The 13,289-nt window shown below is 38.8% G+C and overlaps 1 protein-coding gene and 1 pseudogene across 5 annotated transcripts in view; one reads left to right on the top strand and one right to left on the bottom strand.

Moving 5' to 3' along the window:
- The window catches only part of MICU2 (mitochondrial calcium uptake 2), a 184,215-nt gene that overhangs the window by 54,040 nt on the left and 116,886 nt on the right, over nucleotides 1–13,289 (top strand). For all 5 annotated transcript variants that reach the window (XM_090273922.1, XM_090273921.1, XM_090273920.1 and 2 more), the window contains exon 2: nucleotides 12,991–13,135. In XM_090273922.1, the coding sequence (XP_090130048.1) occupies nucleotides 12,991–13,135 (145 nt within the window). The remainder of the gene's footprint in view (nucleotides 1–12,990; nucleotides 13,136–13,289) is intronic.
- LOC150012664 (TBC1 domain family member 7-like) lies at nucleotides 7,171–8,743 on the bottom strand (annotated as a pseudogene).

The following is a 13,289-nucleotide window of genomic DNA, read 5'->3' as shown; positions in this document are numbered from 1 at the left end:
TCCCAGACAAGGTAAAGCTAAAGTAGTTCATCATCACCAAGCCCTTATTATATGAAATGTTAAAGGGATATGTTAAGAAAAAAAAAGAAGATTAAAACGATGAACATTAAAATGACAACAAACTATTAACAAATGAATCCAAAAAAGCACAGAAACTAAGCAAGAAACTAGAACAAGAACAGAACCGTAGATATAAAGATCATATGGAGGGTTGTCTGTGGGGAGGGAGAATGGAGACAATGGAGGAAAAGTTGCAGGGATCAAGAAGCATAACTGGTAGGTACAAAATAAATAGGGGGATGTTAAGAATAGTATAGGAAATGGAGAAGCTGAAGAACTTATATGCATGCCACATGAAATTACCAGGGGGATTGCTGAAGGGAAGGGAGATACTGGGTAGAAGGAGGCAAAGGGGAAGAAATTGGGACAACTGTAATAGCATTAGCAATAAAATATACTTTAAAAAGTGGATATAGAAACCATAAAAAAGAACCAGTCAGAAATGAAAAATACAATATCTGAAATTAAAAATAGACTAAAAGGGAATCAACAGCAGGTTAGATGAAGCAGAGGATCAAATCAGTAATTTGAGGACTGATGCTGGAAATCAAGACTTCTGATTTGAGGTATGTTTACATGCCTCTCAGTCCAGGTGTTTAATGATCCCAGTAGCGAACTGGACTCGCTGGTGCTGACAGTCTCTGACTGCTCAGGCCTCAGGATCTTAAAGACATCCTGTAACTTAAAAACAATCTTGCTGAGTACTCCATCTTTCCTGATGTTGATAAGGAAATCAAACAAAACTAAGCACAAATGGTGTTTAACCTTGATTGCTTTCTGTTAGTGTTTAAGGAACAGTGCATCCGTTCCATAGTCTTAAAAGAATAAATTATTGGATTTCTGTTTTCTGTTTTTGAATCTATAGATGCTATATAGACTTGTTTATCAGGAAGCATTCTCTTCAGTTAATCCTTTAAGCTTCCTTTGTTGTAAGTTTCAAGTACATTGTAATCATTCTTGGAATGTGCCTGTGAGCTCATTCTTGACCCTCCCTGTTGATTAGCATATCTGCAAAATCCAATAAAAGGAAGGTGCTTGCACTGCTCAGTGGTGACCTGCCTGAGCGTGTGGCAGCCCTCCATCTGTCCCATTCTGTCTGCTGGAATTACTTGCGTGCCCTCGACCACAAAGTACTACAACAGAGGACAAGATAACAAAAGACACCCAAGCAGAGCAACTAAAAGAAAAAAGAATTTATAGAAATAAAAAAGACTGAGGGACCTCTGGAATGAAATTAACTGTAAAAATATCTACATGATAAGGGTATCAGGAGAAGAGAGTGAACAATGGATAGAGAACCTGTTTGAAGAAATGATGGCAGAAAGTTTCCCTAATTTGGTGAAGGAAAACGTCACACAAGTCAGAGAATTTCAATCAAGATGAACCCAGAGACATGGCCACCAGTTCCTAGTGATGTGATACTCCATCTCCAAGATATGACTTAACCACCTTACAGTTTTCCTCAATTAAAAATGGGAACAGCCAAAAAAAAAAAAAAGGATGAACCCAGAGACCCACATCAAGACACATCATAATTAAAACGGCAAAGGGTAAAAACAAAGAGACCATGTTAGAGGCAGCAAGAGAGAGACAGCTCATTATCTACAAGGGAGCTCTCATAAGGCTGTTAGGTGATTTCTCAACAGGAACCACTTCAGGTTAGAAAGGATTGCCATGAAGTATTCAAAGTGATGAAAAACAAGGACATGTAACCAAAACTATCTACTCAGCAAGGCTGTCACTTAAAATTGAAGGTCATTAAAGAGCTTCCCAGACAAAGGCCAAAGAGTTCATTACCACCAAACTAGTACTGCAAGAAATGTTAAAGAGAGACTGCTTTAATAAAAAAGAGAGGACAACATAGGTATAAAGAAAAAACTGGCAATAAATAAGTACCTATCAGTAATAACCTTAGATGTAAATGGATAAGAGCTCCAATCAAAAGACATAGGGTAGCTGAATGGATAAGAAAACATGACCCCTGTATATGCTGTCTACCTAAGACCTACCTCAGAACAAAAGATTCACACAGGCTGAAAGTGAAGAGATGGAAGAAAATATTGCATGCAAGTGGAAACAAACAACAAAAGCTTGGGTAGCAATACGTATTTCTGGCAAAACAGACTTCAAAAGAAGGCCATAACAAGAGACGGAGAAGGTTACTAAATTATACTAAAGGGATCAATCCAACAAGAGGTTATAACCCTTTTAAATATAGGCACCCAATATAGGAGCACCTAAATACATATTAAAAAGTCTTGGTGAACTTTAAGGCAGAGCTTGACAACAATATAGTCATAGTAGGGGATTTGACACCCACTGTCATCAATGGATAGATCTTCCAGACAAATTATCAACCAAGACAGTGACCTTAACAGACTGGATCAGAGGGATTTGTTATTTACAGAACAATTTATCCCAAAGTAGCAGAATATAGATTCTTCTGTAGTGCACATGGAACATACTCAAAGATAAACCACAATAGGACACAAAATAAGTCTTAACAAATTAAAGAAGATTGAAATCAAATCAAACATATTCTCAATCATAATGGCATGAAACTAGAAATCAATTACAATTAAAAAACTCAGAAACATTCAAACACATGAAGGCTAAATAGCATGTTAATAAACAATGAATAGGTTATCAGTGACATGAAGGAAGAGATAAAAAAGTACCTGGAAACAAATGAAAATGAACACACAACAACCCAAATTTGTTTGGAAATAGCAAAAGTAGTCCTCAAAGGAAAGTTTGTAGCATTACAGACTTACCTAAGAAGCAAGAAAAATCTCAAATAAACAATCTAACCCTACATTTTAAAGGACTATAAAAAGAACAATAAATAAAGCCCAGAGTTAGTAGAAAGAATGAAATAAGATCAGAGCAGAAATAAATGACATAGAGACTAAAAGAACAACACAAAAGTCAGTGAAACCAAGAGTTAGTTCTTTCAAAAAGTAAACAAGATTGATGAATCTTTAACCATACTTATCAATGAAAAAGAGAGAGAGAGAGAGAGAGAGAGAGAGAGAGAGAGAGAGAGAGAGAGGACCCAAATAAAGAAAATCAGAAATGAAGAAGTAACCAAAAGAGAGAGAAGTAACAACTGACATCACAAAAGTACAAAGGATTATAAGAAAATACTATGAACAGCTATATGCAAAAAACAAAAACAAAACAAAAAACAACCCAACTGGAAAACCTGGGAAAAATGGATAAATATCTACAAACATACAGTCTCCCAAAAACTGATTCAGGAAGAATCAGCAAACCAGAATAGACTGGTTACAATTCATGAAATTAAAGCTGGAATCAAAAAAAAAAAAAAAAAAAAAGGAAGAAAAAGTAAAGAAAAGCTCCCAGCAACAAAAGTACTGGACCAGGTGGCTTTACAGGCAAATTTTACCAAATATTAAATGAAGAACTAACATCTAGCTTTATCAAACTATTTCAAAAAATGCAACAGGAGGGAAGGCATCCAAGCTCATATAATTCCAAAACCAGAAAAAGACACTACAAAGAAAATTCATCCCTGATGAATATGGATACTGAAATCCTCAACAAAATATTAGCAAACCAGGTCCATCTGTACACTGAACAGATTATACACCAGGATCAAGTGGGATTTATCCCTGGGAAGCAAGGTTGGTACAATAGTTGAAAATCAGTAAGTGTGATACGTCACATTTTAAAAAATGAAAGACCAAAGTTACATGATCGTATCAATAGATGCAGAAAAAGCATTTGATAAAATCCAGCATTTATTTATGATACAAATTAATCAGCAAAGTGAGACTAGAGGGATCATACCCCAAAATAATAAAGGCCATGAAAAACCTACAGTCAACATTGTAACCAATTAGCAAAAACTAAAAATGTTTCTCTTAAGAGAAGAAACAAGACAGTGATGTCCACTTTCACCACTCTTTTCAACATAGACTGTGTCCTAGCCACACCAATCAAACAAGAAGAAATAAAAGCATCCAAATTGGAAAGGAGGTAGTAGACTCTCGTTCACCAATGACATGATGTTGTACATAGAAAAACCTAAAGACTCCACCAAAAAACTACTAGATCTAATAAATGAATTTGGCAAAGTAGCAGGATGTAAAATAATTTTTAGAAATTTGTGGCATTTTTATACACCAAAACTGAACTATCAAAAAGAGAAACTAAGAAAACAATTTCATTTACTATTGCAACAACAAAAAATAAAGTACCTACGAATAATTTTAACCAAGGAGGTAAAAGACCTGTCAGAAAACTATAGGACATTGAAGAAAGATATTGAGAAAGATATAAATAAGTAGAAGCATATACCATGACTGGAAGAACATCATTAAAATGTCCATACTACCCAAAACAATATATAGATTCACAGGATGACAAACAGTCCAATTAAAAAGTAGGCAAAGGACCTGAATAGACACATCTTAAAGAAGATATACAGATGGCCAATAGACATGTAAAAATGCTCTATATCACTAAACATCAGAGAGATGCAAATTAAAACCACAATGAGTTATCAGTTCACACCTGTTAGAATGGCTATCATCAATTAATCAACAAACAACACGTGCTGTTGAGGATATGAAGAAAAGGGAGCCCTAGTATACTGTTGTTTGGAATGCATACTAGGGCAGCTACTGTGGAAAACTTACAGTTTCCTTAAGAAATTAAAAATGGACTCAACAGTCCCACTTTGGGGATTATATCCTAAGAATCCCAAATACCAATTCAAAAGGATATATGTACTCCTATGTTCATAGCAGCATTTTTTAATAGCCAATATCTGGAAATAGCCCAAATACTCATCAGTAGCTGAGTAGTTAAAAAAGCTGTGGTACATTTACACAATGGACTATTAAAAGAAAAAAAAAGGAAACCTAACCTTTTGTAATAGCATTGATGGACCTGGACTAGGATTATTATGCTGTATGAAATAAGCCAGTCAGTGAGAGACAAATACCATATGATCTCATTTACATGTGGAATCTAATGAACAAAAGAAATTGAGAAACAAAATAGAAACAGACATAGATACATGGAACAGACTGACAGCTGTCAGGGGAAACAGGAGTGTGAGGGGCTAGATGAAAGAATGTGAATGGGTTAGCCAAAGAACATATATGCATAACCCATAGACATGGAAACCTGTGTGGTGATGGCCAAAGAGTACAGTTTGAGGGCCGGAGGGAGGTGGACAAAGGGGGGTAAATGGGAACATCTGTAATTATGTAAACAATAAAAATAAAGAAAAAAAGTATGAAACTATTGGAGGAAAAAAAGATTTGTATCTTGTGATTTAATTTTATTTGACATGTAACTATATGACAAGCCCAACCTTTGTCTATAGTTGGCCCATGAATAACACGGGTTTGAACTGCATGGCTCCACTTATAGTCAAGTTTTCTTCAATAAAAATATTGAAAAATTTTTTGGAGATTTGCAATAATTTGGAAAAAATTACAGACAAACCTATGCTCTAGCTTACTGTAGTGTAAGAATACAGTATATAATATAACACATAAAATGAGCATTAATCAACTTGTTATAAGACCAGTTGAGGATGATAAATAAGCAATGGACCCCTTTTAGTTGGTTAAAGTTGGAAGAGTATTTGTTTATGTAAAAAGGATTAAAATGTTGGTAAAGGCAGTTTCTAAGTCAGTCATGAAAAACTTAGATATTAGGAAATATAAAAGGATTTGGAAATATGTACTTCTGTATAGATTATTTACTTGTTACTATTAACAAATCTCAATAGATTATATATTAACATTTGCATAGTAAATATAAATATTCTTTAAACTAATATTGCCTATGTTCAACTTCCTTCAATACTTTTTTTTGTCAACAAAAGGAAGTTATTCTTTTTTTTTGTATATTTTATTGATTATGTTTTTACAATAGTTCCAATTTTTCCCCCTTTGCTCCCCTCCACCCAGTACCCCCACTCCACCAGCAATCCCACCCCCTTTAATTCATGTCCATGGGTCGTGCATACAAGTTCCCTGGTTTCACCCTTTCCTATATTCTTCTTTCTTTAAAAAATTAGTTAATTTATTTATAACAATAAAAAATAACAATTCCCCCCTTTCAGACTTAAGACCCTTTATAATCTTATAAAGGACAATGGGCGAAGGTCTCGTGCTCCTCTAGCTGCTTCAAGCTGGACATGGTCATCGTCCTACCTACCCTTGGGTTCAGAAATCCCTAATAAGAGTGGGGGTGTGGAGGCAAGAGTGGCCTTCCCACATGGGGAAGGATCTTGTATACTCCAGGTCTGTTGGCTGTCCCCGGACAATGGCCTGCTTGGTTTAACAGGCTGGCTTCATTGTTGTATTCTGGGGGCAACAGATTTGGCAGCAGGGTTAAAAGGCATCATTCAAACCATAATGACTAGATGACAAAAGGCAGGGATTAATTTTTCAATGTCCTATATTAGAGAGGAAAAAAAGGCTCTTTGGAGGAAGGTGTGCAAGGCATGTCACATTTGTCCAAAACCCTTTTGCCCACTATACTTAGTTTGGGCTGAGGGGAATATTTTATGTTTCCCCCCTCTCAGACCTCTGGGCCCTTTCTGTCCAAGCTTTTAGGATAGAAAAGAGAAACCAGTTTTAAAGTGAAGCCCACAGACCACCCCATGCTTCACCAACCCAGCCACTTAGTTCAGCCGAACTGTTTAGTCTCAGGAGGCAGCAATGCAGACAGGATTAAGTGAGGCCTACACGTATGGACAGGAAGTTATTCTTTATTCCACAGACCTTAGAAAATCACTAACTTGGTGCTAATTAGAAAAAAGCAGGGCAGGGTGTGCTTATGCACTGCTTGTTTAAGCACCTACACCCACCCTGACTGAACTGCTTTAGAAACTCCAACAACCCTTCTAAGTTGTATTCAGAATGGAACTTTGTACTTCTGTGTAACCAAAAAATGCTGCTCACAACACAGCAACACCAAGTCTCGTAATTAAATCATTTTCCTGGAAAAAAAAATTACACTTTGAGCACCAAAGCAAGAGCCCTGCTTTCAGTCAATTTAGTAGATCATGTTCCCACAACAAAATGTTCAGGGCGGGCCTGGCAGACTGTCCACAGCTGAAGTTCAGGCTGAATGTACCAGGTTACCACAGTGTTTGTGCCACAAGTCGATGGCCTTGCTCACAGTCACATCCGAGCTGTCCTGGGAAATATTTTCCAGAAACTTTGTTATCTTCTCTGAATTGTTCAGTGCCATTACTTTTATTTTAAAGGTTAATAAAATTTCCACTGCAACAAAAACTAGGATCTTACAGGGTCCACTTACAACTTTATCTCAAACCCTCTGTAAACTGGATTCAGTCAAGCACCCTGCAAAGCACCTCTTGAACCAGAGATCATAAGGAAGTTTGAACAGTGCACAGCATATACTCAGATGACTCAGCAGCCTGCTATCTTCCATATTCAAGTACTATTCAAAAGCCTTTGGCAGCTGAGGTAAACTGTCTCAGTACTTGTTGTTTGTTTGTTTGTTTTAAATATATCTTATTGTTTATATTGTTAACAATAGTTCCAGTTTTTTCCCCTTTGCTCCCCTCTGCCCAGCACCCCACCTCCCCCACCATTCCCACTCCCCTTAGTTCATGTCCATGGGTCATGCATGTAAGTTCCCTGGCTTCACCCTTTCTTATATTAGTCTCTTTTTTTTTAAATAATTTTTTATAACATTAAAAAATAACAATTCCTCCCTCTCAGACTTAAGACCCATTATAACCTTATAAAGGACAATGGGCAAAGGTCTCGTGCTCCTCTAACTGCTTCAAACTGGACATGATTGTCGTCCTACCTACCCTTGGGTCCAGAAATCCCTAATAAGAGTGGGGGTGTGGAGGCAAGAGTGGCCTTCCCACATGCGGAAGGATTGTGCAGACTCCAGGTCAGTTGGCTGTCTCCGGACAACGGCATGCTTGGTTTACCAGGCTGGCATCCTTGTTGTGTTCTGGGGGCAACAGATTTGGCAACAGTATTAAAAGGCATCATTCAGTCCATAGCAACTAGATGACAAAAGCCAGGGATTTTTCGGTGTCCCACACTGGGGAAAAGGCTTCTTTGGAGGAAGGTATGCAAGGCACATCACATTTGTCCAAAACCCTTTTGGCCACTAAGTTTGGGCTGAGGGGAATATTTTAGTTTTCCCTCATCTCAGTCGGTTCTTGTTGTTTAATTGGTTCACAAAGCATCGGGTGATCCAGTAACAGTAAACACTATCTTCCACCATCTCTTCCATGGCCTTAGCAATGCCAAAAATACTTAATCCTCTGGCTCCAGTGGGAAGGAGGGGCTTTGAGGCAACTTTGCAGACTCCAGCTGATAAATGCGGAGATAGACTTCAACCTGAGGTGTAGCATCACTGACTAAAGTGAACAACTTTCAGGACATCCAAATACTGCCCCTTGCGATACATCATCACCTGGGCATGGGACTCATGGTGTGGAGTTAGGATCCCTAGAAGCACCTTCCATACCAATGCACAATACATGGGTGGGAAAGGAAATCTTTGACTAAAAGTACAAAGTTTCTCAATATCCAAACGGTCATCTTTTGGGAGAATTCCTAATGATTTCTTTTCTTAAACTCCATGAAACCCCACTTTCTCATAATATACTGAACGAAAGTTTCTCTTGAGAATCCTCAGTCATGTTTCATTCTCTAGTAGTGGAAACCTGAGTTCAGACTAAGTGGTCCAGGGGAAGCCACCGAAACCAGGCCAGGGGCGCTGACTGGTGGGCAGGCAAATGGGTGTCACGAAGGCCAGGCAGCGGGGCAACGGCACCACTAGCGTGCTGGCCAGGTGGAGCAGCAGCCCAGACACTGCCCGCCCAAGAAAGCTTCCTTCAATACTTTTTTTTAAATATGTTATATTGATTATACTGTTACCGTTGTCCCAATTTCCTTTCCCTCTGCTCCCTTCCACCTGGTGGCCCCCCTTTCTCCAGTTGTACCCCCCCCTTTTAGTCCATGTCCATTGGTTGTGCATATAGTTCTTCTCAACCTCTTTCTGTCTATTCCATTCCCTCCTATTATTCTTCTCAATTCCTATACCATCTCCCTCCCTCTCCCCCTTCCCTCTTTCTGCTGACCTCCCCCCAGTATGTTCCCCATACCTGTAGTTCTTTTTCCACTCTCGTTGCCTATTTAGTTTGCCTTTGTTTTGATTCCCTAGCTTCTGTTGTTGGTTCTTGTGATGCAGTTTTCATTTTAATGTTCATAGTTTTGACCCTCCTTCTTCTAAACCAGTCCCTTTAACATCTCATATAATAGTGGTTTGGATCTAATGAACTCCTTCAGTTTTATTTTGTCCTGGAAGCACTTTCTCTGCCCTTCTATTCTGAATGATAGTTTTACTGGATAGAGTACTCATGGCTGTAGGTTTTTGATTTTCACTACTTTGAATATTTCTTGACAGTCCCTTCTTGTCTGCAGGGTCTCCCTTAAGACACCTGGTAGTCTAATTGGGACCCCTTTGTACATGATTTTTTCCTTCTCTCTTGCTGCTTTTAAGATTCTTTATCCTTAATTATTGGCAATTTGATTATAATATGTCTTGGAGTGGTTCTCCCTGGGTCCAGTTTTTCTGGAACTCTGTGCTCCTGGACCTGTAAGTCTATTTCCTTCCCCGGGTTCGGGAAATTCTGCTTCATTATTTTTTCACATAATTTTTCAATTCTATTTCTTCTTCGCCCTCTGGCAACCCTATAATCTGAATATTCGATCTCTTATAGCTGTCCCAGAGGTTTCTGAGCCTCTCCTCACTTTCCTTGCTTCCCGTTTCCTCTTTCTGCACTGGTTGGCTGTTTGTTCCTTCTCTATGTTCCGGTTTGTTGATTTGATCTCTGGATTTTATTTCCTCACCACTTGTCTCATATGTGTTTTTGTCTGTTTCAGTATGAGTGGCTTTCTTTCCTTACCTGTCCTGTTTCAAATCTTTTGTTAATTCTGTAAGCCACCTTATTACAATAGCTCTGAACTGAGCCTCTGAAAGGTTTCTTATTTGTTCATCTGTCACGTTCTTCATCTGCTGCCTGGCGAGTTGCATCACCACGATTTCAATCGTTGTCTCCTTCATTTTGACTGATTTGTGTTTTGCTTTATTTCCTGGGCAGGCTGTGGGGGGCGGAGCCCCATGTACTCGTCACTACCCTGTGACTGGCGGGGATCCCAACCTTTTTCGCCGTGCTGTGGCGCTTTGTGTGGGGGCGGGGTTCCAAGACGGATTCCTGCCGTTATTCTCCGCTGAGAGACCGGGATCCATCCTCCTGCCCTCTGGGCCTCACCGTCCGATGCAATGGGGGGGCTGCCGTTTCCCACGTTGGGGTCGCGAGCTGCTGGGGCTCGACTGCAGCCAGGATTGTTCCCCCTGCCGCTCTCCCCGCTGCTAACCGCAAACAGCACTGCCCGACCTTTCTGTTCTGGGTCCGATTTCGCCCCTCCTACCCATCCAGACGAGCACCGCTGGTTTATAACTTCATACGTTGGGCTTCCATGTAGTTTTATTTTCTGGAATTTCTGGTTATCTTTTGTTTTGAGGTAGTTGTATTTCTTTCTAGTTGTAGAGGGAGACCGAGCGTGTCCGTCTAAGCCTCCATCTGGGCCGGAAGTCCTCCAATACTTTTAATATACTGTGCTCTCTTTCATATCTAGGACTTTGCCAGGGCTATGACATTTACTGAGGAGACTCTTACCCACCCTCCTTCTCTATCCCATAGTATACTTTCTGTAAATTTACTGCAAAAGCACTTAGGACATTTTAGTTTGAATTAATGTTGTCTTGTTTATTACTGTTTTCCTATGATTACTTAATATTATTTGGTTTAAAAAATGATACTTTATCTTCCTGTGTATAAAATCTTCAGAAATTTTTAATAAAATTCAGTTTTCTGATGACTAAGGATGACTATGGACTCTTGTAATTGAAACATGCCTCTCAGATGATTTTTATTAGTAATTTAAGGGGAAAGAAAAGGAAAAGCATGAATAGACAAGTTCTAGAAAAGACAGAGCTACAGACCATTGTAGTATTATTGAGTGTTCCATATATGTCTAGTATTCTGGTAGGCACTGCACAAAACACAAAAGGTATAAAGCTAACTGCTCAAGGAAGTCACTGTCAAATCAGGAGAGAGGACTGAAATCAGCCAAAAAGGAGCTTTGAATCTGGAGACATTTAAGCCACTAGAATTTATGTTTCCTTATTTCAGTTCTAGTCTTCACTCATTGAACATCACTTGTGTGTCAGGGTAAGTAACAGATCGGTAGTGAGTGTGATAATGGAGTGGTGTGTCCAAGGAAGGATGTTGCCCAAGTTAGAGCAGCACCTTGAGGAAAGCTACTAGGTCTGTCCAGAAAAATTCCAGCCATTGTTAATATAATGAAAAGTTTTCATGACATTGATATAACCTGGCAGCCAAAGAGAGTGGACTGGAATGTGCATGTGTGAACAATGACAACTTCGCTGTATTAGTAAGTGGGGATGGTAGATGCTGTTGAGTGAGCATGTGTCATGTGGCCATCCCATTCAAATTGACTGAGAGAGGAGAGCAATGAATTTGCATCCAATTTGTGTTAAGGTAGAACATTCCTCCATGGAAACTACTCGAATGATTCAGAAGGCCACAGCTATGGGCTACTGGTGATCGGCAGCTTTATCTCAACAATGTGCCTGCTCATGTATTGCATCTCATGCAGTTTTTTGGCAATACATCAAATCACCCAGGCGACTCAGTCTCCCTCCAGCCCAGATTTAGCGCCCTGCACCTTCTGGTTTTTCCCAAAACTAAAATCACCTTTGAAACGGAAGAGATTTCAGACTGTCGATGAAATTTAGGAAAATACAACCAGCAGCTGATGGCAATTGGGAGAACTGTATGAGGTCCCAAGGTGCCTACTCTGAAGGGGACTGAGGCATCATTGTCCTATGTGCAGTGTTTATTATATCTTCTACCTTCTTCAGTAAATGTCTACAGTTTTCATATTACATGGGTGGATACCTTCTGGATAGATCTCATATCTAAGGTGAGAGTGTGCTCTCGGATTTCATAGCTAACAGTCACATTCTGTGTCAAGGTTACTATATTAACATTGGTATCTGTGTTAACTAGTATGTCATCTTCATCCATTCTGCCTGGGACACAGTGCCCAGCCATGAGTAGGAGGGTAGTATGCTAGTTACAAGATTCATCCTGACTCTGCCATTTACTTTACTGCTTTCATATCTAATGTGATATTTGTTGTTCAGTTTTTATGAAGACTAACTAAATAATCCATGTAAAATGATTAATTAGTACAGTGACTTGCACATGCTAAGTGCTCAATGAAAGGTTAGCAATAAGTTTTTCAATATTGCCTCTATCAGCATTTGGGTCAAGATCTAGGTCCTGTTGCCTGGGCTACAGACTCCTACACTAGCAATATTTTACCCATTTTTGTTTTGTTTGTACTTTTAACCCATAATATAAATACATTTCTCAAAGCAGAGCTCTTTTACTAGATATGCTATATTTTATCATTATGAAAGCACAAGTTTATGTGATCTGTTGCCCACCTGTCTCTGATCGGATCTTCTGCCACAATGCTTCTTGAACACACAAAGCTTATTCCCTCTTTATCTCTTGCTTAGCATGCTCTTCCTCCTGAGAGCCCCATGGCTCAGTAGCTGCACCTCATTTAGTCTCCTTAATGTTATCTCTTTTAAAAAAGCCTTTCTTGACTGTCCCATCAAAAACGTTACCCCTTATCAGTTTCTTATCCTGCTTTGTATTTCTTCTTGGCATTTCTCACTCTCACATTACTTTACACATTTATTCATAATTATAAAATTATTCTAGAAGGTGCTAAGTTAGGGAATAATACTGAAAGAAATCTTACATTGCTATTTTTTTTCTGTCAGGAAAATGCTGACTGTGGAAAGATGATGGGGAAGTTGTCTCTTCGTAAACAACGCTTTATGCAGTTTTCTTCACTGGAACATGAAGGAGAATATTACATGACACCACGAGACTTCCTCTTTTCAGTAATGTTTGAAAACATGGAACGTGAGTTTTTTGTTTTTGTTTTTAATTTAATAAAACAAATATTGGGGCTGAAAACCTGTTTTTCAGAATTAGTATACAGGTTTTCTTCATTTTGCTTATCCTCATTCTTCATGACGTGCATTAACTTATTGTTTAGATGTTTCAATCATTGTAA

This window comes from Furipterus horrens, unplaced genomic scaffold, assembly GCF_987537825.1.
Source record: "Furipterus horrens unplaced genomic scaffold, mFurHor1.1.pri manual_scaffold_4, whole genome shotgun sequence".
In the NCBI taxonomy this organism is placed as follows: Eukaryota; Metazoa; Chordata; class Mammalia; order Chiroptera; family Furipteridae; genus Furipterus; species Furipterus horrens.
Note: the sequence above shows the minus strand (reverse complement) of the source record. Positions and strands in the feature narration are given on the sequence as shown.